General features: G+C 44.1%; 3 protein-coding genes across 6 annotated transcripts in view; 2 read left to right on the top strand and 1 right to left on the bottom strand.

The window, feature by feature from the left end:
- ythdf3 (YTH N(6)-methyladenosine RNA binding protein 3) overlaps positions 1-6,283 on the bottom strand; it is an 11,617-nt gene extending 5,334 nt beyond the window's left edge. The window contains exons 1-4 of one of the 2 annotated variants that reach the window (XM_027175659.2): positions 5,868-6,283; positions 4,881-4,905; positions 4,530-4,609; positions 2,709-4,355 (exon numbers count right to left, since the gene is read on the bottom strand). In XM_027175659.2, the coding sequence (XP_027031460.1) occupies positions 2,709-4,355; positions 4,530-4,609; positions 4,881-4,905; positions 5,868-5,891 (1,776 nt within the window). In that variant the 5' untranslated portion in view covers positions 5,892-6,283. The remainder of the gene's footprint in view (positions 1-2,708; positions 4,356-4,529; positions 4,610-4,880; positions 4,906-5,867) is intronic. The other variant, XM_027175667.2, reaches the window with a different exon arrangement.
- Positions 6,284-6,294: 11 nt separating this feature from the next.
- On the top strand, positions 6,295-12,784 carry pdha1b (pyruvate dehydrogenase E1 subunit alpha 1b). Its single transcript, XM_027175678.2, has 12 exons — positions 6,295-6,440; positions 6,581-6,754; positions 7,339-7,407; positions 8,958-9,131; positions 9,250-9,376; positions 10,690-10,781; positions 10,858-10,950; positions 11,045-11,200; positions 11,451-11,522; positions 11,638-11,705; positions 12,128-12,236; positions 12,374-12,784. The coding sequence occupies exons 2-12, from the start codon at positions 6,707-6,709 to the stop codon at positions 12,536-12,538; spliced, it is 1,173 nt and encodes a 390-aa protein (XP_027031479.2). The 5' UTR covers positions 6,295-6,440; positions 6,581-6,706; the 3' UTR covers positions 12,539-12,784.
- The window catches only part of rps6ka3b (ribosomal protein S6 kinase, polypeptide 3b), a 40,709-nt gene continuing 24,920 nt past the window's right edge, over positions 11,712-27,500 (top strand). Inside the window, exons 1-3 of one of the 3 annotated variants that reach the window (XM_047808691.1) lie at positions 11,712-12,112; positions 15,212-15,340; positions 17,983-18,039. In XM_047808691.1, the coding sequence (XP_047664647.1) occupies positions 12,071-12,112; positions 15,212-15,340; positions 17,983-18,039 (228 nt within the window). In that variant the 5' untranslated portion in view covers positions 11,712-12,070. Of the gene's footprint in view, positions 12,113-15,044; positions 15,341-17,982; positions 18,040-27,185; positions 27,354-27,500 lie in introns of those variants that run through there. The other 2 variants (XM_027175631.2, XM_047808692.1) reach the window with 2 other exon arrangements.

Below are 27,500 nucleotides of genomic sequence, written 5' to 3'. Positions count from 1 at the left end.
ACATCGGACAGCTAACGCAAACACTTCTTTTTGTGACTGAAGAAGAGAAGCGTGTTTGTTAAAGCGTCTGGAGGGAAAAACAAATCTGAGGTAAACGACAGAAGGAAAATAAACAGATGTCATAACTGGACTGAGGAAGAGAGACTGGAATAAACTGGTGTTTAGGTGACTCGCGTTACGTCAATGTTTACTTTAAAAGTCGGCTCTTCTCCTGTGTGTGTGTGTGTGTGCGCGCGCAAGTGTGTGTGTGTGCGTGTGCGAGTGTGTGTGAGTGCGTGCGAGTGTGTGTGCGTGCGAGTGCATGTGCGTGCGAGTGGGTGCGTGTGCGTGTGTGTGCATGCGAGTGCGTGGGCGTGCGAGTGCATGCATGTGCGTGTGTGTGCGAGTGGGTCCGTGTGTGTGTGCGTGCGTGTGTGTGTGTGCATGCATGTGCGTGTGTGTGCGAGTGCGTGCGTGTTGCTCGTCTCACACTGCAGGTCACTAATATAAAGTGGACGACGGAGAATAAAACCCATCGACCTCTCGGACAGCTCGGCTTCAGGCTCGACTGTTACACCATCCGGAAATATTCATGAGCGAGTAACACGGGGCAGATTATCAGTCCTGAAGGGTGGAGAAAAGCTGCATCAGCACGGGGAGAGTGTGTGTGTTTGGGGGAGGGACAGATACTGAGAGAGAGGGGGAGGAGGGGGAGAACAGAAGAGGGAGGACAGAGGAGCATCATGTCCATGTGAACATCACATCCTCCAGGTTATGATGAATAAAACACTCGGAGCTCTGACACACACACCGTCACACGTCCGTCACACACGTCCGTCACACACGTCCGTCACACACGTCCGTCACACACGTCCGTCACACACGTCCGTCACACACGTCCGTCACACACCATCACACACGTCCGTCACCACTTTCCACTTCCAAAACAGCAGAAGAATACAAGGCTTCATAAAGGCCTTCAACACCTGAGAAGCCAACAGAGACGATTCAGTGTGGATCAGAGACACTAAGGGGCTTTTTACACCTGGTCACTTCATGTGTTTTCTGTGATCAGATAGTTATCCCGTGGTAATAAGACCAGGTCTAAATGCCCTCCGAAACGGACATAAATCCGATCGCTCGAACCCCTTCAGCAGGTGGTCTGGGACGCGTTTCAGATGATGCTGTTTTTGTAACATAACCGTCGTCACCAGTTCTCTCTTCTTTTCGATCGCGTTCTAAAAACCGCACGTACACCAAAGCGTGTTCGGTTTCAGTTACCCCGGAAATGAGCTCAAATATATTAGCATTTTGGGCGGGAGTAGAAAGAGCGGATCGATATCCGATTGGCCGAGCCGCGTTCATGTGGCCTGATGTAAATGTAATGTTTTAACAATGGGATCAGAAACAACACACGAAGTGACCGGGTGTAAAAAGGCCCAAAGTCATCAGTGACTGGACCTCAACTGGACCTCAGTCTGGAGCTAATCCGGTTAAACCTCCACCCAACCGTGATGAAGTGATGAAGAGTGAAGACGACGACGAAACATTACAAAAAATTAAATAAAGACTAAGGCGCTACACGGCACATCCGGACCGTTAGCAAAGCGCGACGAGAGCTGAGCTTAGCGCTGAATAACGACTCGACACGATCCACCAGCTAAACTTCTACATACACAGAACGCTGCTGAGTTTCTGGAACCTGATTGGTCAGAACGTGTAGACTCAAAGGTGCTCGTCCTCTCTCTCTCGTCCTCTCTCTCTCGTCCTCTCAACACGTCTCAACAGTAAACCGTTTCATAACATCTTATCATTTTAAATTCGGTTAACCGGTGCGCCGGCGTCCGGACGTCTCTCTCTCTCTCTCTCTCTCTCTCTCAGTCTTCCTCCTCTTTTGTTAACTGCCTGCTTTTTTTGTCTGAAGCTTTCACTAAACATCATTCAGTAAATTCGGTTGCAGGCTGTCAGACAAAATCAACCGGATCAGGACACGGAGGCTGGCAAGGGGACGTCGTCTTACAGCTGCTACAACGTAGAAACCCTTCATTACTCTCACACGGGTTACCGCCGTAGACATTTAAGTTTCCTGGCAACCAAAACATGATCGTTCAGTGTGTTGTTTTTTTTTTGTTTATACCTCCGTTGACACTAAATTAGGCTTTGGTAGTTTTTTTTTTTTTAATCGGTGCACGAACCCCGGTTTGGGGATTTGGGAATCTGCCTCATCTCTGCCTCTGAAATGGATGTGCTTTAATTACCATCCACACGGTTTTAATCAACTCTGCAAGGAAATCAGACAAAACCCAAGTCTCTAAAGTGCTGACCTCGCGAGCACAAAGACCCGAAACACTCGCGTAACCTTCGCTAGCGATTTACTATCATCATTTTGTCATTAAGCGCCGATGCCGAAGTCTGTGCGCGGAGGTGATTAAAAGCGTAATGCGATCTGTGATTTAAACACCAGGTCTGATTTAACCCTGAACCTGAAACGCAGTGAACCGGAAACGCAGTGGAGGTCGAGGTAACCATTTGGGCCGTTAATAATTTGTGCTGCTGATTTAATGCTTGTTCCATCACATAAATGGACGCCTGCCCACTTTCTCCTCTCCGACTCGTTGGTTCTCTCTTTATTCGTTTTGTAACCTTTCACAAATACAAAGCGTCCTGATTTTCTTTTTTTCCTAATCAGAGCACGGAGGTATTTAACAGTCAGATGGCGACACACTTACCCTGCGTATGGCTTCTTCTTCCTCCTGCCGTTTTTCGTAATGTGCAAAATCGTCAAAGATCGAGGTGGTATGCTTGAAAGTGGCGATAATTTTAAGCACTTGCTTGGCTTTTTCCAGAGGCACCTCCTGAGTGTCCCTGGAGTTGGTGACCGGCTTGTTGTCATTGTTCTCCAGGCGGATGTGCCGCAGCTGGTTGTTGGGGACGTCCTTGACGAAGATCCACTTGACCTCGAACTTGCCCTTCCACTTGTCCTGAGACCAGACGCCAGCGTACGCGTTGTAGTCCACGGGTGACTTCATCTCGGCCACGCCACAGAAGTGACCACTGCCGTTGACGCTGAACAGAAGGTAGAGAGGGCCCTTGGTGGCCAGCGAGCGGTACGCCGTGTCTAGCCGCTTGTTGCCGTGCTCCGTGCTGCACCAGATGGAGTATTTGATGGAACGGTGGATGTCGTCCTCGGAGTAGCTCTTAATGATGAACACACGACCGTTCTTCATGTTCCAGTCAAAGTCTTTGGGGTTGTAGCTGTTAAGCGCTTTGAGCTTCTCCAGCACCGGGTGGAGCTCACCAGGGGCAGACAACGAGGCACACAGAGGCACGCCGGGGCCCAGAGTGAAGTTCTCCTGCCCCCCACTCTGGTTAAACGTGGCCACCCTGTTCCTCGGTGCCACCCAGCGGTTCTGGGGTGGCGCGTTCTGCTGATGGAGAGGATGCTGAGGCTGATGAGGGGCGTGCTGGGATGGATGGTGATGGAGATGATGCGGTGGACCTGGTTGAAGCTGTGGAGGAGGTTGAGGGGACTGAAGCTGGAGCTGCTGGGGTTGGGGTTGAGGAGGCAATAAGGGCTGCGGCTGGGCTAAAATCTGTGGCTGCACCAGGGGCTGAGGGGGCAACATCTGCTGAGCCAGCTGTGGTTTCGTGATGGAAACTTTGTCGTCCCAGGTTCCAATGTTCATGTTATGCTTTATAGGCGGTGGAGGAATAGTGACACCACATCCTATACCTGGATTGGTCTTAGGCTTGATTTTGGGCTGAGGTTTAGCTGGTTTCTTAGCAATGGCTGCCCAAGATGTAGGCTTTGGAACTGAGGAGCTCACAGGAGGCACACTGTTGGCTGCCATGCTGCTCATGCCAGCCGTTCCTCCAAGAGGAGAGCCGACAGTTTTGGTGACGGATGCCATGTCGGATCCGAGCTTGAGCCCGGCCATGCCTTGGTCAATGCTGCTCAAAGGAGGAACCTTGCTGAGCTGCGTGTCACTGCCAAAACCGGCCTGACCGTCCGCTATAGCCCTGCCCAGCGAGCTGGGCGCATAGCCGTAGCTGTTGCTGTACGCCGAACTCTGGGTCGATTGTCCCTGCGAGCCGCTGGTGCCCCAGGTGGAAAAGTCTGCGTTGCCGGGAAAGAAGTTAAATCCATGTTGACTAAGAAATGGAGGCGTGTTGCCAAGAGCACCGGGCTGGCTAAAGACTCCATCAGGGATGAAATGATGCTCGCCATTGCTCATCTGTCCATACGTAGTCAAGTAGGGCATAGGGGGGTCTCCTGCAGTGGACCACGCAGCTTCACCCAGAGAGTAGGGAAATCCAATAGATGGGGCATAGTAGCTGGGCATGTAGGGGTCAGACATTGGTGGGTAGCTATTACTCTGTGAGTCAAAACAAAGGAGAGTCATAAAAAAATCCACTAAAAGAGGAAATACATAGTGTTTACTCTGGACTTGAACATCGGGCATCGAGTCTCTTTAAAACAACATTTTCCTAAACCAAAGATTCTACAAACTGCAGAATTTTTAGGACCATGACTCGGAGTGTCCGCTCACCTGATTGGTCTGGCTGCTTAAGTAGTTCTCAAAGTCGTCATCGTTGACCGAATCCTTCTGATGCATTGAACCGTTTTGCACTGCGGGAAAAAGCGATGTGGGAGGTTTTAAACAGCTTTGTCTGTTTAGATCAGACTTGTATGGGGTCGAGTGCCTGATGGCAAAGAGCCTTTGTGTAAAGCTTTATTCTTTACTCCAAAATGAAACATTTACTTCTTTAAAAATGAACACCACTCGGTAACAACATTGTACGCTCTAATATTCAGGATCACATGGATGCCGATAATCGATATAAAATACTGTGTAACTCGACCTACCAGATAAAGAGAGTAGTGTAAAATAAAGCCTTACCTTTATTTCCTTGGCCTTTGGGTCTCTGTTAAAGTGATGTGAAGAAAGAGGGAAGTTAATAGAGAGAAGAAGTGAAAGTGACTTTTTATGTGTACTGGAAAGAGCTGCGAACACCAGAGTTTCCCACCAGAGGCCTGGTGTCACCTCTCAGCTCTAAGGCTGAAAATCCTTTTAACAACAAGACGGTGTTTCTTTGGCTGCGTTACAAAAGTTTTGGCACCGACAAATGTCATTTAAAACAAAAGAAAAAAGTGTTGTTAATCAATATTTCTCTATCTATTTTCTAGAGTGAGTGTGTGTGGGTGTGGGAGAGAGATAGAGAGAGAGGGAGGGAGGAAGAGAGAAAGAGATGGAGCAAGATAGAGATAAAGAGAGAGAGAGAGAGAGAGAGAGAGAGAGAGATAGAGAGAGAGAGAGAGAGAGAGAGGAAGAGATCGAGAGAGAGAGAGAGAGAGAGAGAGAGAGAGAGAGAGAGAGGAAGAGATCGAGAGAGAGAGGAAGAGATCGAGAGAGAGAGAGAGAGAGAGAGAGAGAAAGAGATCGAGAGAGAAAGAGATCGAGAGAGAGACTAAAGAAACATTTTGGTTCGACTCAGCTTTTGGTTAAGTCAGCTAGTGTGCTAGCAACCAGTATCATAGTTAAATGGTACATAGCCTTAAAGCTATTTGTACCTCATCTGTGCCTCACCTGTTCCTCACCTGCGCCTCATGTGTTCCTCACCTGTACCTCATGTGTTCCTCACCTGTACCTCATGTGTTCCTCACCTGTACCTCATGTGTTCCTCACCTGTACCTCATGTGTTCATGTGTGCCTCATTCTTGCCTCATGTGTTCCTCATCAGTACCTCATGTGTTCCCTATCTGCTCCTCATGTGTTCCTCACCTGTACCTCATGTGCTCCTCATGTGTGCCTCATTCTTACCTCATCTGCACCTCATGTGTTCCCTATCTGCTCCTCATCTGCACCTCATGTGTTCCTCATATTTACCTGGTCAACAGTTGTGGCAGACATCCTCCTCCACGAGCACTTAGCTGCGTGCTGATGTTATTATCACTTCGAGCTTCTAACTTTTGACGTTGATTATTATTATTATTATTATTATAATTATTATTATTATTATTATTATATCTTCTTCCTTCCTTTCGGCTTCAGCCAATCAGACTTCACGCACGCGCGGGGCTTTAAACACACTTAGCTTAGCCTGAGCGCTAAGGTCACGCGCGGTCGTCGTTGACTCGTCAGATGTTTCCTCGGCGGTGAAACGGAGCTGCAGTTTTACCGAAACATTCACACCGGACGCCGTAAACACCTCAATACACGGGTAGAAGATTCCCTCCGCTGCTCCGTGCCACAATGGCGGATGGGTTATTGCTCTCACTTCCGGCTCGACGCTGACCTTCCGCCAGTGACGTCAGCGCACGCGCTTAACGCCTGAGTTTAAATTCGTCAGTGACAGAGATTTTTTTTTTACCGGCTTCAAGAATCGATTCGATTTGTGGAATTAAATTGAATCTGATTCTGATTCTGAAAATGATTCTGAAAGCGTAATACAGACTCAAAGTAAATATATAGTCACAGACACCAGAAATATTGTCCTAAATAATAATAATTATTATTAATAATTACAATTGTTACGTTAAAACTTTAATATCTTTAGAAGTGATCTTTTAGAAAAGGCGTTTTTGTACTTTTCTCCTCAGCCGCTTGGTGGCGATAAGCGACATTTTGGATGAATTGGACCCACAGAAGAAGAGCAGCAGCAGGAAAGGCGGAGAAACACAAGCTAGTCCTTTAGAGTCTGGTGCAAAACACGCAAAAAAAACAACATGGTGCCTTTTATTTCAGTCGCTGTCAGAGCTTCGGCTACAAATAAAGTGAGTATCCGTGTTGTTTGTGTGCTGTTTACAGACGGTGTTGGATTAGTGCTAACTAGCTAACGTTAGCAGGTCAGTTTGCTAGCTGTAGATTCTACTGACCTTGATTTGTTCTCTCGTGCTTCTGTTGGACGTGTAACGGGCTAAATATAATGTTTATATAGATTTTATTTAGTTAAACAAATAAGTCGAAGTCCCAGAAATGTCTCTGGTTGCAGCTAGTTTTCTGTCCTTACTTAGTTTCAGGTTAATTAGTTAGCTAGTTAGCTGTTAGCTCTATTCCTGCTCATGTTGTTCACTACACAGTTGTTATTATAAGTGCTGTCATTAATTAAGGAGCAGGTGAAAGGCATAAACACTCACTTGATGGATATTCAGGAATAAAACACTTGTTTGTTAATGAATGTCACGTTATAGCGGCTATAAACAGTCGTTCCCTCCCCACATGCTAATTTGTTCATTCTATTTCCGTGTAATTGATATTCAAGGCAAAGTAAAAATTTGCTAACGTTAAGAGAAGAAACTGATGAAAGTTTTTTTCATTTGAAACATTTGTAAGCAGGATTTTTGCTTCTCTTTTGCAGGTTTCTGCAGTGGTTCTGTCCAGACGCTCCTATGCCAGTTTCACTCCTCAAGCCATCTTTGATATTAAGGTCGGTTTGTGTTTTTGTTTTTTTGTTTGTTTGTTTTATTTTTTTTTTTGCAATTGTCATTTAAAGGTGAGGTCTCCGTGGTTTGAAAGACAATATTGACATAAAATCACCAAAACAAACACACCCCTAACCCATATGGGGCCCACTCCTGTATCGATAGCTCCGCCCACACATACACACGTAACACGTAACGTAGTTTATCATAGCTGAAGGGAAGAACAATACGATTGTAGATAAACAAACAAGCAAAAATGACACACAAGCATAATCATGTAAAGGACAAAGGCATATATTAGTTCTGTGTAACAAAGCAAAACCAACGTTACTCACCTATCGAGAAGGAAAAAAGCGCCTCGGCGTCTTAAGTAAAGTCGGCCACATATTCACAGGTCGGAGTTTCCCGAGTCGATAACTCCTGAGCTAAACGCTGTTACTACACAAAACGCGGTTGTAGCTGCCTCTCTACATTACTACGATAGAAAAGAGGTGTTATTTGTGTAGTAACAGCGTTTAGCTCAGGAGTTATTGACTCGGGAAACTCCAACCTGTGAATATGTGGCCGACTTCCTGCTCCTTCAGTTCTCTCCAGCGCTGGAAAGCTGATCCTATATTAACACGTCCTACTTCTTGTCCTTATCGTAAGTCTTTCTTCGCTTTCTTTCTTTGTTTTTATCCTCCGTGTCAATGTTAAAACCGCTTTCTGCTAATGTCACAGATGCACACTGAACACTCTCTCCGCCCATATTGACAAGACACGCCCCTTTCTGCTCATTGGCTACACGTTAGTTTTGATTTTTGTTTTGTTTGTCATCCCGACTCAGTTTTCTGAAGCATTTCTCAAACAACGGAGACCCCACCTTTAATGGTACAATGTAAAGTTTCAGACTATAAAAAACAGTGACATCTTGTGGTTTAGAAAATTACAACAGCGCTAAGCTGCTTCTCATAAGTTTTAATTATTTAAGATCTTATCGCTGTTTTCTGGTTTCACTTTTTTTCTATTTTTTTTAACATATTTTGCTGTATTCCTTTCCTTATGTTGTATTTTATTGTATTTTATCAGGGTTTTTTTTCGCCTTAATTAAATTTTTTAGAATTTTATTTTTCATTTCAGTCTTGAAAAGCATTTTTCTACATATTGTACTGTGTATTATTGCGTATGTGACAAACAAAATTAAATTTTTTTTAGTGAAATAATGAAGTACAGTGGGTCATAAACCTCTCTGTTTAGAAAGCTGGAACAGAAAGCAAAGCCTTTGTCACTGATTACGTGGTTCTCTGATGATACAAGTCTTGATGCAGAGCTTTGAACAGGGGCAGGTTTACTCCTGTAGGCGAGTTGATTCAGAGTCGAATTGCTTTTTTCATTGCATTTGAGCATGTTTGAATCATTTCCAGGAGGTGAGTCGATTCAGAGTCGAATCACTTGGTGGTCAGACTTCAGTGCGGTAGCTGAAATCATGCAGATGACCAACATCTAACCAGTCACATGTCTCTAATGAGAAATCTTTGAGAGGTTACTCTGTTTTCTTTTCCTCTCTCTCTTAAAGCCATGTGAGGTCCACCGGCTGGACCAGGGTCCTCCGACACAAGCCGTGCTCACTCGAGAGGAAGGACTGAAGTACTATCGCACCATGCAGATCATGAGACGCATGGAGCTGAAAGCAGACCAGCTGTACAAGCAGAAGATCATCCGAGGCTTCTGTCACCTCTACGATGGACAGGTGAGGATCTGTGATGGGACGCTGGATTTATTTATATTAAATATCAGCACGTCTCAACGTGTTTACCACCCAGCAGCTGGTATGATTCTGTGTGTGTGTGTGTGTGTGTGTGTGTTAGGAGGCTTGTGCAATGGGCATAGAAGCTGCCATCAACCCCTCCGACCACCTGATCACAGCGTACCGAGCTCACGGGTTCACCTACACCAGAGGAGTGTCTGTGAAGGAGATTCTGGCTGAGCTCACAGGTTCATCTCCAGCAAGATCTCTCACACACACACACACACACACACACACACACACACACACACACACACACACACACTCTCTCTCTCACTCTCTCACACACACTCTCTCACACTCACTCTCTCACACACACACACACTCTCTCACACTCACTCTCTCTCTCACTCTCTCTCTCACTCTCTCACACACACTCACACACTCTCTCTCTCACACACAATCACACACTCTCACACAATCACACACTCTCTCACACACATTCTCACACACACTCTCTCTCACTCTCTCACACAATCACACTCTCACACTCTCTCTCGCACACACTCTCTCTCACACACACACACTCTCATGCTCTCACAAGCACACTCTCTCACACACTCACACACACACTCTCTCTCACACACACACACACACTCTCTCTCTCACACACACACACACACTCTCTCTCTCACACACACACACACACACTCTCTCTCACACACACACACACACACTCTCTCTCACACACACACACACACTCTCTCTCACACACACACACACACACTCTCTCACACTCTCTCACACACACTCTCTCTCTCTCACACACACACACACACACACACACACTCTCTCACACTCACTCTCACTCACTCACACTCTCACACACACACACACACACTCTCACACACACACTCTCTCACACACATACACACACAGCATTAAAGATGTTTACTGGTTAGGTTAAGTGTAGGAAGAGAGAGATGTTCCTGAGCTTCTATAGATATCATTTATACAACTAGTGCTTCTTTATATCCTGAAAAGCAGCAGCTAACAGCTGCACACTGGGGGGCGCTCTAACATAAAAAGAAGCTTCTCTTTATTGGTCACATCTGTCAACATCAGTGTGTTTGTTCATGTGACCTGTTTATTCTCACCACATTAAACCCAGAAAGGGGAAATTATTTCTATTAAAGGAAGAGAAAATGTAAAATAGCCGAAGACTGAAATTTAACGTGTTAGTCATCAGTCATACACAGAGGATCATAATTATTGGCACCCATCATGGAAATAAACCTAAAGTTGTATTTATTTTTTATTTCTCTTTACAAAGTGTTACAAAGAAGGCGTAATAAACATGTTGTTAAAGAGGACGAGGAGAAATGCGCTCGCGTAGAGAGAGAACGATAGAAGAGATGGAAGAAAAAGAAAATAGGTCCATTTATACATGATATAAGAAGTGAAATATATCAGAAACTGCTGAATTTTGGAGAAAAACATAGTTATTTCTACTGCAGTGACGGTGACAATAGCAGCTGTTTCTGTTCCACTTTACGTTCAGGACGGAGGGGCGGAGTCGCCAAAGGTAAAGGAGGCTCCATGCACATGTACGCCAAGAATTTCTACGGCGGAAACGGCATCGTGGGAGCTCAGGTGAGGCGGACTGGTCCTCGAAACAGCGAGATCTACATTCTGTACTGTGTGTTATTGAGCATTTGTCACCTCACAGGTTCCCCTCGGGGCTGGAGTGGCTCTGGCCTGTAAGTACATGGGAAGTGATCAGGTGTGTGTCGCGCTGTACGGTGACGGAGCTGCCAACCAGGTGAGAAGGCTAACTGAAAACATGACTTCAAATGTGATAAAAAAGGATCTTATGTGGTTTAACGTGTGTGTGTGTGTGTGTGTGTGATTATCAGGGGCAGATCTTTGAGACGTACAACATGGCGGCGCTGTGGAAGCTCCCGTGCATCTTCGTCTGTGAGAACAACAAGTACGGCATGGGCACGGCGGTGGAGCGAGCCGCCGCCAGCACGGACTACTACAAGCGAGGGGAGTTCATTCCTGGACTGAGGGTAATGTTCACCTGTGTAACGTTACTACACACTGTTATGTTGTTAAGTGCTCCTCCAGTCAGTCAAATTGACAGACGAGACGACGTAAGCCCCTCCCACCTCTTCAGCATCATCAGGATTCAAACCTGACATCTGTGGACACTTTATTTTTGAGTCTTGGTGAAGAACAACTGTTGATAGCTGATAGAACAGGAACTAGGAACATTTTTGTGTGTGAAATGGTGGACGTGTCTCTCTGTGTGTGGTTCAGGTGGACGGCATGGACGTACTTTGTGTCAGGGAGGCCACCAAGTTCGCCGCTGATCACTGCAGATCCGGCAAGGTAACACACACGGACGTGTCTCTCTGTCTCACACACACACACACACACCACAGACTGCATCTCACTACTATAACGTGATGTGGTGTTTAACACACTCCCCGTCTGTATCCTCCAGGGTCCAATCCTTATGGAGCTTCAGACTTATCGTTACCATGGACACAGCATGAGTGATCCTGGAGTCAGGTGAGGTGGATTATAACGAGTCACATGACCTGGTTCAGGTTAGTGTCACTAACAGTGTAACGAAGCCGTGTGTAGCTCATACAGCAGTCAGCGAGCATCACAAACCTGCCCAGTGAGGAAAAACACAACGGCTTAAAAAAAAGTCCCAGCGTTCCTTTTTAAGAAGCAAACGTTTGTTTTAGGTTTTTGTTTGTTTGTTTGTTTGTTTGATAGCCCACACGTGACCCGTCGTCCCCAAGGTCCGGTTCTTCCTTGTTGAGACGTGTCGTTACCATGGATACAGCATGAGTGACACTGAAAATGAGCCCAGCTCCTAGTGTTAAGAGACAGAGAGGGTTCAGTGTGATGCTTGAACATTGTGATGAATGAATTGTGTGTGTGTGTGTGTGTGTGTGTGTGTGTGTGTGGTTGTTTTTATCCAGTTATCGGACCCGTGAGGAGATCCAGGAAGTGCGCAGCAAGAGCGACCCAATCACCATGCTGAAGGACCGACTAATTAACAACAACATGGCCAGTGTGGAGGAGCTTAAGGTGTGTGTGTGTGTGTGTGTGTGTGTGTGTGTGTGTGTGTGTGTGTGTGTGTGTGTGTGTGTGTGTGTGTGTGTGTGTTATTTCCGAATATAACCTGCCCCCAGTCGTCAGTCTACAGTCTTCTTTATACTCAACAGGAGATTGACGTGGAGGTGCGTAAGGAGGTGGAGGATGCAGCGCAGTTTGCCACATCCGACCCCGAGCCCATGCTGGAGGAGTTGTGTAACCACATCTACTACAACCAGCAGCCCATCGATGTGCGCGGCACAAACCCCTGGACCAAGCTCAGGTCCACCAGCTGAACATCTGCAGCCACGAGCTCTCCGTAAAGCCCCGGAAAGTTACCACACAAGTGCCACGATCACATTTACTACATCTTCATCATCATGTGCTTTCCTTCCGCTCTACTGAAATTCCAGCTGTTACATATTTTATTCATGTTCCTGTTACTTTATATTTAAATCCTTGGTCTGTCATCCATGTTTTCTTTTCTCTTCCTGATGTAACCGGTTACAAAATATTATGAATAAAAAAAATACAAATTTCAAGGTAGATTTTATTCTTTCTTTTTTTTTAATCAATAACATGTACAGCATTTAGAAGACACCTTCATCCAGAGTGACTTATTTTTTTTTTAATTATTATTATTTATACAACTGAACAATTAAGGATTTAACATGGGATTCGAACCCATGACCTTCCGATGTCTCCCATCCCAGTAGATGGTCCTGGGATTTTATTTATTTTAATTTTTTTTATAAATACAAACCCAGTCCATTTTGTGCATTATCCCTTAAATAAGAGACCAATGTGATGATAAATATACTTCAGGTGTGTCTGTGTGTGTGTGTGTGTGTGTGTGTGTGTGTGTGTGTGTGTGTGTGTGTGTGTGTGTGTGTGTTCCACTTTACACCTCCATGCTAAATAACTACCTTTAAAACACACTGAGTAACACCGAGTGTTGAACATTTCTCGTCTTTCAGAGGATTCAGGTTTATCCCTGACGTGTAAGATATCAGAAATTAGATTAACGATGAAGATGCTGCTGCTGATGATGATGATGATGATGATGGAAAAACAATAATAAATAGTAACGGTGCAAACTGCTGTACTTGAACTGTAATAAACAAAGCTGGGATATTTCTATTCAATTTTACAGAATAAATCAAACCAAACCGCTTACCAAGTTTCTCATTTCATTGATTCTCATTGATGTTTTTTGTTTGTTTAACATTTTTTGTGTTTTTCCTGCTCTTGTTTTTCTTAAGTCGTGTTTATTAAGTATTATTATGTTGTAGTCTTTAAAGCCTGTGTGAAATCTTTACACAAGAATGGTTATAAGATATAGACAGAAATTTCTGTTTTTTTAATTGTTTTTGTTTATATGTTACATTTAAGGTACAAATTATTATTATTAATATTATTATTATTATTATTTTCCAACCCCCCATACACACACTCATACACACACTTTGCTGGAGCTTTGAGCGTCGGTTAAAACTGCTGTTAAACTGGATGTCTGTAAATGAATACAGAATTATATATAATTGTATATAATTACCAGATATTTTAATTACAAACAAACCCCAGTCGTGGTGACGGTGTCATTATTTTATAATAATACTGTATAAAAGTAAATGGAAATCTGCTTCAGCGTGCAGTTTAATTTTCAGAACAATTTCTTTTCTGTTAAAGTGGAAATGAAAATGTGGACAAATCATAATGTGGACATTTTCATTTCTGTGCCACGTCGGTGCGAAACAGCTTGAATTCAAAACCAAACAGGAAATAAAGAGTCATTTAATCACTTCATCATTTAAAAATCCATCATTTAAACAGACTTAGTGACAAGTGCCTTCGTTTTGTAGCTTTTCTTTCTTAAATACTCAACTATCTACTAATGTTTATGCTTCAGTCTAAATCTCTAATAATGCTCTTGTATAAAGAGATCATTATTGATAACTGTGTGTGTGTGTGTGTGTGTGTGTGTGTGTGTGTGTGTGTGTGTGTGTGTGTGTGTGTGTGTGGTGAAGCAGTTACTTCCAACATCCCATACAATTTCTTTTCCTTAAGCTGTGATGTTACATTTAATAGCTTATTATATATCTTATAGCTTATTATACCTCAATTTATTTTAATTACTGTTTATTCACTGAAGTTTAGCTACTTGCCTTCTTTTTTCTGATTTAAATATTATATGAATTCTAAAAAGACAAATGTTTGTTTTTCCCCTCAAATAACTTCCAGAAAATAATAATAATAAAAATTATATTGTTTATTTTTCTGTCTCGCACTTCATCCTGACAAAACACTAATAAATAAATAATCGATAAACAAATATATAAATAAATGAATCATTTCTGATAAAATATTAGATGAATTCTAGAAAGACAAATGTTTGTTTTTCACCTCAAATAACAAAATAATAATAAAAAAGTATCTCGTTTAATTTTTTGTCTCGCACTTCATCCTGACAAAACACTAATAAATAAAGCTTTTTTTTTTCTGATTTAATATTATGAGTTCTAAAAAGACAAATGTTTGTTTTTCACCTCAAATAACTTACAGAAAATAATAATAAAAATTATGTCTCGCACTTCATCCTGACAAAATAACTAACTAACTAAATAAATAAATATATATATATATATATAATAAAAAAAGCGCGTTCACCTGTTTACTTTACGCCCCTTCTCTTGTCCCGCCCACCGCTTAGTGACGTGAGACTCCTCTTGTGACTGACAGGCCCGTGAACCAATGGCGTTGTCGGTGTTGTAAACGCGGACGTGAGCACGTGGGCGTGGTCTAGGCGGATAGGAATGCGGGCGCTGTGCGAACGAGGAGGAGAAAACGGGACGGTGGCGGCGTTTTCGGAATCACGTTCAACTTCCTCACTCAGATCATCAGATCACCGCGTCCGTGTCTCCTGGAGCCTCCGAGGTCACCAAGTGCTGCTGGGTTTCTGAGACAGAGAGTGTGTGTGTGTGTGTGTGTGTGTGTGTGTGTGTGTGTGTGTGTGTGTGTGTGTGTGTGTGTGTGTGTGTGTCGACATGCCGCTCGCACAGCTGGCTGACCCCTGGCAGAAGATGGCCATAGGAAGTGAGGTGAGACGCTTTAATCTACATTAATGAGTTAATTAGTGGCGTTAATTAATGAATGGATGAAGGTGTATATCGGTATATCAGGTGTAAACGCTGCACGAGCCCCGTTTCCATCCTCGCCATGATGCACGGTGTGTGTCAGCTGTTTGTCTGCCTCCCATCTGCCCAAAGCTCCAGATGAACCAGTGTTTTATGGATGTAGATCAGAAGCTTCTTCACTGATCCATGACATGATCCTTCAGTTGTTCACATCCTGTTGGTGGCAGTAAACAAGTCCACACTGATCACATCACCCAGAAGTTCAGTGTTAGGGCTGGTGTTTGACTCCTACACTGGACTTGGGTAACAGTATGGAGAAGTGATGCTGGTGCTGATTTCTTTCTAACCCAGACATCAGGCGTGATGATGATTCATAAGGAAACTATTTGATTCACTGTAGATACGATTTTGATTCGTAAGAACGAGACTGAGCCACTTTATGATTTCAAGTCTTTATTTGATTTACTGAATCTGATACAAATACGTTAGGATTTTTATTCCTAAGGAAACTATTTTTATTCGAATCCGAAACAATACACTGTGATTTTAATTTCTAACGGAACGATTCGTTACTTGATTCACTGAATCTGATCCGATACAATATGATTTCAATTCGTTATTTGATTCACTGAATCTGAACCGATACAATATGATTTCAATTCGTTATTTGATTCACTGAATCTGATCCGATACAATATGATTTCAATTCGCTATTTGATTCACTGAATCTGATCCGATACAATATGATTTCAATTCGTTATTTGATTCACTGAATCTGATCCAATACAATATTTTGATTCCTAAGTCAACAAATCGTTATTTGATTCACTGAATCTGATCCGATACAATACAATTTTGATTCCTAAGGCAACATTTAGTTATTTGATTCACTGAATCTGATCCGATACAATACAATTTTGATTCCTAAGGAAACAGTTTGTTATTTGATTCACTGAATCTTATCCAATACGATCTAATTTTAATAAGGCAATGAGTCGATATCTAATTCATAAAATTTGACGCAGTACGATAGGATTTCTATTGTAAAAATTCGATATTTGCTACAAAATGATTCAGTCAGATCGATACGTGGCCACCTTTGCAAAGCGATTGTGATCGACGATGTTGTAGAGATGGACTGTGTGTCAGAGTTCATGGCGAATCACCTTGTGAGTCTGGATCATTGCTTACACATCAGTATTAAAATCTGGATTATTTCACATACACTGGTTGTAGTAATTTATTTTGATAGTTTTGATTGTCCATTCCTTGGTCAGATGGTTACGGATGCTAGCTCACCCTGTACATTCATGCAGCCGATCAGTGACGTCACCGTGGTGTCCCGTAGATCGGACCCGGTCTCACCCTGGAGATATTGACAGATTTTCCTCTTCCCCTTTATCGTACCGAGCAGCCGTCGCTGGTCCGTGGTCTGAAGTCGTGAAGTCATGTAGTTGGTGTTGGTGATTAATAAAGACCAATGCTGTCTGATTCACACTGCTGCACCTCGCACTGGATTCATCAATGGCACTTAGTCACCACGGCTCGTCACCTCCACACGGCTCTGTCACAGCAGCCAGGACACCAGTTCTTACCTCAGGAGATGCTGCTTTAACAATAATAAAAATCATTCAGAAATAGCTTCCAGCAGTAACATGTTTATTATTGTCTCTATTAGCATTTTTAAGAGCTTACAGACTACATCCATATATCATATAGATGCTTTAATGCCCAGGTTTAAAACGTTCAAATCTGGATTTTACCATTCAAAAAAAAAAAAATAGCGTTCCCTCAAACCCGAGGTGTCCATTACCTTGTTGTGATTATTTATTTGATGAAATCTATATTCTTTTATTATCACGGTATATTTTAAAGATGCGAGCTGAATGTTGAAGAAATTCTTTCGGTCATTATTATTACTGGCATTATTAAAGCGAGTCAAAAAAAAAAAAAACAAGTTTAAAGGTGCGATCAGTGATTTTTCATAGCTGCAGTTTAGACATGTTTAAAAGTGTTTCTAAATTGAACTGAACATCATTTGAAATATTTCACCAAGAAAATTCAGTGTGTTACAGGTCCATGCATCTGTTTCAGTTTTTCTGGCCCAGAAATAACTTTCGTTTCCGTCCAGACCCAGAGCTCGTTTTCCTTTTATCTACTTTTAGGCAGTTTTAAAAACGGTGAATGGAAAAAGGGAATGGAGTCATTTGTGAGGAAGAAGAACGACTGATAGCTTTCAGGCAAAAATTCCATACTACCCCTTTAAGCCTGAGCACTTGGTAGATCTCCTCAGTTACATCAGTGTTAACAAACGACCTGCTTAGACGCTCTCTGAAAACAAGGCCACTAATCTGTGTTTGTCCTTGTTGCTGAGGTGCTACCTGTCACCATTGTAGCTTTAATGTGAATCTTTCACGCTAAGACGACACACTACGTACACTGGCGTAGGGTAAAGGTGGGCGTGGCTTTGGAGAGAAATCTGAAGTGAACAGATTTTATTTTAGTGAAATGTTATCTGGCTTTAGCTGCGATCTCAGATTGTACCTTTAACCTCTGACCCCTTTATGTTTGGAGATGTTTTTAACACTTTTATCTTTTATCTGCAGGAGACGCAGCAGGTCTTAGACGATTCTCTAGGAGACGACGACAATGTGCCTTGTCAAGTAAGTCTCTGTTCATCTCCTGATAAATCTCTCTCTCTCTCTCTCTCTCTCTCTCTCCCTCTCCCCTCCCTCTCCCTTCTCTCTCTCTCTCTCTCTCTCCCGCTCCCTCTCCCCTCTCTCTCCCCCAACCCCTCCCCTTCCTCTCCCTCCCCCCTCCCCTCCCCCCTCTCTCTCTTCCTCTCTCTCCCGACCCCTTTTTTTCTTTCTCTGTCTCTTTCTCTCTCTCTCTTTCTCTCTGTCTCTTTCTCTCTGTGTCTCTCTCTGTCTCTCTGTCTCTCTCTCTCTCTCTGTCTCCCCCCCCTTCTCTCTCTCTTTCTCTCTCTGTCTCTTTCTCTCTCTCTCTGTCTCTTTCTCTCTCTGTCTCTCTCTCTTTCTCTCTCTGTCTCTGTCTCTCTCTCTCTCTTTCTCTGTCTCTCTCTGTTTCTCTGTCTCTCTCTCTCTATCTCTCTGTCTCTTTCTCTCTCCCCGATGTTTTCAAAATCTCATTTTTATCCACCCTCAAAACTTCAACACGTTTCAGAAATGAAATTCTTTTTCCCGCCAAAACGAGTAGAACATATGGCCGCAGGTTTAAAGGCAGTGGTTAAAATCTCAGTACAAATGTAGATTTTTCTCCGACCCGTGAGATGAAATAGAGATGAGAAACTCTTGGCAGACGTTAGCTTAAGGTTTTCCGAAGGTTTTGACATATTTATGATGTCGTAAAACTGAGATTTTCCACACCAGTAAGTTTTATTGATGGAACAGGACACGTGCCCTTAGACATAGTGTAAATGTTTTGTGCTTCAGGATTCGTGCTTATGACAAAACCTCTAACCACTAATTGTGGAGATAAAGTGCTGTTTCCTCTCACATCTCTCTCTTCTTTACACCTTTATTGTTAGAAACGAAGGTTATTAAATTCCAACAGCGGCCCTTTTAAGCGGCCCTTATAAAGACAGGTTTCTGTTTTTCCCTCCACATGTAGATGTGTTTAATCCTCTCTGTGCTTAACACACAAACACACTGAAAACCGCTGGGGTTGAAGGCGGGCGAACGTCGTGTGTCATTCTGTCAATTAAGGTTTGCTTTTTATCTCAGTGGCAAAGAAAAGAACCTGCCGCGTGGACGCTGTCGACTCGGTGGGAGAGAGCAGGTCAGGGGATCTGTTCTCATCCCTTAGCATCAGCTTTTAGTTCGAGCAAAAGGAAAAAACGGATGTGAAAAGCTGACGTAGTGAAAAGGGAAAGTAATGCAGGGTTACGTCAGAGAGACTGCTGACATTTAACTCTTTTCTGCTTCTCTCTCTCCCTCTGTTTCTCTCTCTCTCTCTCTCCCTCTGTTTTTCTCTCTCTCTGTCTTTCTCTGTCTCTCTCTCTCTCTCTCTAACTCCCTCTGTTTCTCTCTCTCTGTTTCTCTCTCTCTTTTGTCTCTCTGTCTGTCTCTGTCTCTCTCTCTCTCTCTCACACACACACACACACACACACACACACACACACACACACACACTCTCATGCTGCTCCCCTGTGGTGCTGCTCCACATCATTGATTTTTAAATGCTGGGAGATGAGCTTCTATGTCCTATTGCTGTCATTAGGGATGACTTCAGGTTTACTCCTTTGAAAACACACACACACACACACACACACACACACACACACACACACACACACACACACACACACACACACACACACAGATTCTGTAACTCAATGGCTCTCTGACCTTAGATATCAGGCTGAATAGACTGCAGCTAAATCAGGACTGTAAATAGAAACGTGTACAATAGAGCCCTTAGAACCTTTGTTCGTCTGTGTGCGCGTGTGTGTGCGTGTGTGTGCGTGTGTGTGTGCGTGTGTGCGTGCGTGTGTGTGTGTGCGTAAAGCATCCCCATGCTTTTTTGACTGGCCGTGTGTGTGAGCATACATTACTGCAGGTTAATGTGTGTTAATAAGTGAGCGAGTGTGTTAGTAAAGCACTAATATGTGGAAGTAAGTGGCCTTTAATCAGGTCGCTCTCTCACTCGGTCACGTCTCTGCGGCCATCGAGGATGTGGAAGTGAATTCTTCACCTCCGTGTGGATTGTAATAGAACAGTTTTTCATCTTGTGACAGAAATGGTGTGATTTTAACGCTGGTGTTTTTAAGAGCAGAGAAGTGACTTATCCCGAGGGGGAGGGGGGGAGGGGGGCTGTTGTACAAAACATATATAATTAAATATGCAATCAACACCTCGGCAACTTTTTGCTCTGATTAGCAACGAGGTCTGTGACAGATATTTAAACAGTACTGAGGATGTGTAACAGTCACGGGATGTGTGACATGATCTGCAACCCAGACAAACATCCCAGTAAACATTACGCACAAGTACGACATGGAATAATACGATCTGCTCTGCCGGTCAGAACCTTAGTCTGAACCTGCATCCTGCTGTCACCGAGATCTAATAACCACCAGCTCAAACATTACAATCGACTCCGATAATCATGATCGGCTCAAGTTTAGATTAATGCTCTAATTCTGACGATCAGATAAAGAAATAAAGATCAGATTAAACAATAACAATCAGCTCAGATATATGCAATCAATTTAAATAATAAAGATCAACTGATATAATAACTATCAGGGATGTTAGGGATCAGCTCAGACAATAATGATTAGCTTAAGTGATAACGATCAGCTGGGATGTTAGCGATCAGCTCAAGCGATAACGATCAGCTCAAGCGATAACGATCAGCTCAAGCGATAACAACTAGCTGGGATGTTAGCGATCAGCTCAAGCCATAACGACCAGCTGGGATGTTAGCGATCAGCTCAGGCGAAAACGATCAGCTCAAGTGATAACAACTAGCTGGGATGTTAGCGATCAGCTCAAGCCATAACGACCAGCTGGGATGTTAGCGATCAGCTCAGGCGATAACGATCAGCTCAAGAGATAACAACTAGCTGGGATGTTAGCGATCAGCTCAAGCCATAACGACCAGCTGGGATGTTAGCGATCAGCTCAAGCCAGAATGATCAGCTCAAGCCAGAATGATCGGCTGAGATGTTAGCGATCAGCTCAAGCGATAATGATCAGCTCAAGCCAGAACGATCGGCTGAGATGTTAGCGATCAGCTCAAGCGATAATGATCAGCTCAAGCCAGAATGATCGGCTGAGATGTTAGCGATCAGCTCAAGCGATAATGATCAGCTCAAGCCAGAACGATCGGCTGAGATGTTAGCGATCAGCTCAAGCGATAATGATCAGCTCAAGCCAGAACGATCGGCTGAGATGTTAGCGATCAGCTCAAGCGATAATGATCAGCTCAAGCCAGAACGATCGGCTGAGATGTTAGCGATCAGCTCAAGCCATAACGATCAGCTCAAGTGATAACAACTAGCTGGGACGTTAACGTGCATCTAAAATGGTAACGATCAGCTCAAGAAAGATTAGCGAGTAGCTCAAACGATAATGATCAGCTTGGACTTTAATGATTAGCCCAGACCTTAAACTCGGATGATAAAGTTCAGCCGGGATGTTAACGATCAGCTCGGTCGATGGCGATCAGCTCGGGCGATGGCGATCAGCTCATTAGTGATGTAATGATTGTGGCTGTGACTCTGACTAGCCAACAAGCCGCCCATATGTGTCTCTTCTTTATTTGTTCCCGTTTACCCCTGATCTCTCAATTTAATCATGACACTGATGAAGGACCTCGTTTTTCTCGAGTGTGTGTGTGTGTGTATGTGTGTGTGTGTGTGTGTGTGTGTGTGTGTGTCCTGCACTGAGTTCAGCTTGTTTGCGTGTCGGCTGTGTGTTAATGTTTGGCTCCTGATCTCTCTGGCAGATGGTATTTAATCTTCCACGGCCATCTGGACCGACTCTCTCTCGCATCTTTAACACCCACTCATGCCTTTATCTTTCTTTATTTCTCTCTCTCTCTCTCTCTCTCTCTCTCTCTCTCTCTCTCTCTCTCTCTCTCTCTCTCCCGTTCTCTCAGCACAGTACACACAGGTGTCAGCGAGAGTGACGAGACATCACACACTCTTAGTCATCCTCACACACTCACTGATCATTTCTCTTCTGTGACACCGTGAGCTTTATATTCAAGATTTTGCTGCTTAGTTCATCTATTATTTTTTTCTTCGTGAAGAGTTAATGATTAATAGCTCTAGCATGTGACTGACACACACACACACACACACACACACACACACACACACACACACACACACACACACATGACTGAACAGAGTGTCTGAGACTAACTATAGGACTTTTCCTTATCTCTCCAGCTGAGAGGTGAACATAAACCTCACTGTGTTGTTGATAAGCTGCTCGAGGGCATTAAAGCCCAAACTCTTCAAATCCAATTATTTCCTGTTGCTAAAATAAAGATGTTTACATAGGGGGGAGGGGGGGGGGGCTGTTCAGGCTACACGTAAAAATATACATGTAATATAAATAAATCAGTCAAGATAAAAAATCACAAATTTTACCTTTGACATTTGTTGCATGTTTTGAAAAATAGTTTGTAAAAAAAAAAAAAATAAATAATAATAATAATAATAATAATAATAATAATAATAATAATAATAATAATAATAAAAATCATGGAAATATAAAATTTGTAATATAAGAGCTCGAGATTTTCTACAAAGAAAAATAAAATTACTTCAGAATATTTTGTATTATTTTGATATTTTGATATTGTACTCACACACATACACACTCACACACATACAGTACACACACATTCACACACTCACACATACACACACACACACACATACTCACACATACACACACACACACATACACATACACTCACATATACACACACAGACACACACATACATACAGACACACACATACACACACACACACACACCCTTGATATGACGCTATATTGACGGTGTACACCGACACCGATGTGCTCTGATGTCAGCACAAGCACGAGGAACCGATATTTCGCCATGATGACGAGTTCTGACATGTGAGCAGGGAATAAAATCACATTCACAGCCTGTCTTCAGATTTAGTTTTATATATTTAGAAAATCTCAGCCTATATTAAGCAGGAAGAACTCCAGGGTTATCAGTATCTCACTTTTACAGCATGCTGGATCATGTTTGTGTGTGTGACTAATTCAGCATCTCTTCTCATCCATCGCGGTTCCCAGAGGAGTTTCCCTTTGAGGCTGTCCATCATCAGTCAGAAGCTAAACGATCTGCTGCCATATGCTGAAAAAAGTCCCTAATAGCTTCCAAATAGACGACCATATGCCCTGAAGTCGGAGCCGCTTAGCCTCTCAGACGATCCTGTGTTTTTTTTTTACGTGGACGTCTCTGATGACCAAATACCCTTAAGTAATGTGCCGCAGCAGCTACGATCGATAAAAGATTTTATGGTCCTTCTTTAATCCGGATGTTTCTCGACGCTCAACAGCTGCGGCTTCCAGTACGCTTTAAACTCCTCTGTATTTCTCCGAGATACCGAGAAGGTGTAAAAAGTTTTTTAAGAGTAATTTCTCACGAACATCACGACAGATTAAACAGAGTTTAATTTATGGACGAGTCTGAAATGTGATCAAGACCCAAAATGTGTTTCAGTTCTTATCTAAAGGTCTTAATGTTGTAATCATAGAAGAACGGGGGCCTTTATTATCGCCACATGTACATTACAGCACAGTGGAATTCTTTTCTTCACATACCCCAGCTGAGGAGGTTGGGGTCAGAGTGCAGGGGCAGCTATGATACAGCCCCCCTGGAGTAGGGAGGGTTGAGGGCCTTGCTCAAGGGCCCAGCAGTGGCAGTTTGGCTATGCTGGGCCTTGAACCCCGATCCTCCGATCAACAACCCTTAACGGTGATATTTCTTTAATCGGTAATGTTACATGTAGCTGTAGTCATGTTTATAGCTCATTTTAAATAGCTTTTCTTTATAAATAAAATGAAAAAGTGCAGCTCGAAGGTCTACGTACTAAACGTCGGAGGTTAAGTGGCAGTTTTGCGCGCCGGTTTTTCGTGTTGAGTCACCACCCAGTTATAATGTACGTGTGAGGCGGCGTCTAGTTTAAATTTAGGTCGTATGTCTGAAGGCATGGGTTCGCTGACCCTGAGTATAAACATATTCCAGCTCCTGCACATTTCTCTGTAGTGTAACATATAAACACTTCAGTTCAACATGAAGGACGAGCTCTGATAGTCATAACGCACAGGACGGGTCGAGGAGATCGCAGGTAATTGTGTTCCAGAGAAAGCTCGGGATGGTGAAGCCTTATTTACAGCGCCACATGAAAGCGCGCTCGGCCTCACATCTCCGTCTGCAAAATAAGGTCATACTCTGAATGTTCCGCCGTGAGGACGGCGAGGGTCCCTCTTCAAACGTCCCACGCCGGCGGGTCACAAAGCGGCAGGTCCTTTCATGTGCGCTTTTAAAGGAGAGACGGCAAGAGCGCTTAGGTGTGGGTGTGTGTCACGGCAACGGAGGTGACTGTGCAGTAAGTTTGGGGGTGGGGGTGGGGAGGATGGGGGGGGGGTAGCGCGAGGCAGAGGGTTAAACTCTCGCCTTTGTTTTCTCCTGAATAGGAGTGGGAGCACGACTCTGACTGCGGCGGCGATTTATTCACATCTCCGGCTCGGCGACCGCGTGACTAAGGAGTGGGCACGGGCAGCCATTAGCTCCACGTAACCTCGTACCTCGTAAAGGTGACGACTCTATTTCGGATACGGGACTCGGCTCTCTGGAGAAGTCTCTCTAAAGATTTCTACAAGGAGTAATCTCTGTGATAGTGGAAAGGGAGATGGTTATAATTGAAAAGGGAGGGATGGAAAATCCAGAGAGACAGATATAGAGCGAAAAGGGCGGCAGTAGAAGATTGAGGGTTTGAGCCGTAGACACACTTTACAACCTCGAGGCAGTAAAGCGCTGTCAAAAACGGGACTCCGATCGGAAAGGCGTAGCGATAATCTTCTCTTCGCTGGCGCTGATGCGAATACCTTCTTTACCTGCTGTAATTCTGCGTGTCCTTATATGACAGACAGCAGCATCCGAGTGGCATCAAAAGGATAAATTTGACAGACTGGCTCGGGCCGGATGGCAGAATTGGGAAGCAGAGAAAGAGGGAACGAGATGGGCTGTGGAGGAAATGCTGCTATTTTCTGTGGCCACCCTGTCTGGGTTGCGTCAGCATGACTAAGCAAGCGTAGTCCTCTGTGCCTCGATGAAGGTCGAAGTCATAAGAACACTACAAATCATCTGAAGGGTGCAAACACAAAGGTCTGGGTCGGAGACTCGCAGGGATGCAGGGTACAGGCTATAGATGGACAATGAGGCTTCATTAGATTTGTCCAGATGATCACTTCCCCATCTGTCAGACAAATATCGTCACCCTTTGGCATCTTTCCATGTCCGAGTGAAAGGTATTCCCTTAGCTGATGTTCTTTGCTTGCTTGAAATGGAGCGTTATGGAAGATTTTTGGCGCCATGCCCATGTGTAAGTAGGCGATTTGGGGGTAAAGGGAGGTCAAATCGTTAGGATGATGTAATGCCTTCAGCAGGGCACAAGGCTTCCTGAGTGTCCTTTGTGTTCCGTGTGCTTCAGGGAATCTCCCGTGATCTTTCACTCCACGCAGGAAGTCAAGTGAGCTGTTAGAACAAAAACACCTCCACCTTTGAACTTTCTGGGGCGAGATGTACGTCAGTCCGGGTCGTGGAGAAACTCTTGCCCACAGCGGACTATGTTCAGACTCTTGTTCAGATAAGGTGCTTGTATTAGCGTATGCTTAAAATAATTAAAGAACTTCAATCATATGTACATTCGAAGAAAAACAAATACGTAGCTACACAGACGGGTTCCTTCGGGTAGTTTAGGGGTTTTCGCTTCCTCTCTAGAAACCTCTATGTTAGAGAAATTCTCTGTTTATAGGAATCTACATTTACATTTAGGGCATTTAACAGACACCCTTATCCAGAGTGACTTACACTGAGCAACTGAGGGTTAAGGGCCTTGCTCAGGGGCCCAGCAGTGGCAGCTTGGTGGACCTGGGGTTCGAACCCATGACCTTCCGATCATCCCTACATGAATCCATTCAAGAGAATCCAAGATGGAAAACACTTCTTGGACTTTTTCATCCTGCTGCTTCCACTTTTCTGAGCAAATATGTCCTTCAGAGTCGAATCGGTGGACCTTGGCATCGAGAAAGGAAAGCACCTCTGTGTTGTTCCTGCTGAGGCTTGTAGAGATAGGGTTCTGTCCACTCAGCATAAATTACACCGAGCAGGAAGTGTACCTCCGCTCTAGTGCAACTGACAGGAAACCATGAGGAGCTAAGCCTTCCCACAGACATCCTCATATACTCAGAAAGCAAAACACCAGAAGCGTTTGATGGCCATTTGAGTTTGCACACTTTTCACTTCAGCTTGTTTTGCACGGGGTCGTGATCTCGACATCCCTAAGTTCATCAGAGAAATTCTGGAGCGGATTTTATCGGCTTACTAATTTATTGGCGGGGGTCACGGTGGCTTAGTGGTTAGCACGTTCGCCTCACACCTCCAGGGTTGGGGGTTCGATTCCCGCCTCCGCCTTGTGTGTGTGGAGTTTGCATGTTCTCCCCGTGCCTCGGGGGTTTCCTCCGGGTACTCCGGTTTCCTCCTCCGGTCCAAAGACATGCATGGTAGGTTGATTGGCATCTCTGGAAAATTGTCCGTAGTGTGTGTGTGTGTGTGAGTGAATGAGAGTGTGTGTGTGCCCTGTGATGGGTTGGCACTCCGTCCAGGGTGTATCCTGCCTCGATGCCCGATGACGCCTGAGATAGGCACAGGCTCCCCGTGACCCGAGAAGTTCGGATAAGCGGTAGAAAATGAATGAATAATTTATTGGCTAACTCCGAAACTAACTTTTTGTTTGTCGTATTGGTTTTGGATCATAAACCCCTCCCCTTTATTCTTGTATCCCCATAAAGGGCTAAATTGATTTCATGTTCAGGATGAGAAGGTTGTGTCTAAGTGTGAGGTAGTGGAAACCTTGGAGAACGACCGAGATGCTCTCTGTGAACAGCTGTGCTTCTTCCTGTGCAGATGTTGCCAGGGGAACAAGGACAGGACATGCTCTAATCTCGGTGCTGACCCGCAGCTCGAGGCCTTTCCTGGGCAGGCCCTTCCTCTGCTGTTTCTTTTGTGTAGCATGTATGAGCACACATGGGCGGAGTGGCTTCTGCCAGGCTGCCTCAGCGTCTAGCCTGCACCGTCTGAGGCTCTCGTTCCCAGCCGGTTGCAGTGCCGGGGGATCGATATGAAATCATGAAGATGCTGAAGATGTTTCCTACACGCTTCAGGCAGAAATTCACACAGGTAGGCTTTTCACTTTCACTGAAATGTTTTCCTGAAAATATGGTTATATTTCTGGTTTGAACATCACATCTGTCGGTGACCGCTTCCTCTCTGTCGATCCTGTCGGAGGATAAACTTCTGTTTTTGAGAAGAAGAAGAAAAAAAAAC

Source organism: Tachysurus fulvidraco, chromosome 25 (assembly GCF_022655615.1).
Source record: "Tachysurus fulvidraco isolate hzauxx_2018 chromosome 25, HZAU_PFXX_2.0, whole genome shotgun sequence".
Classification (NCBI taxonomy): Eukaryota; Metazoa; Chordata; class Actinopteri; order Siluriformes; family Bagridae; genus Tachysurus; species Tachysurus fulvidraco.
Note: the sequence above shows the minus strand (reverse complement) of the source record. Positions and strands in the feature narration are given on the sequence as shown.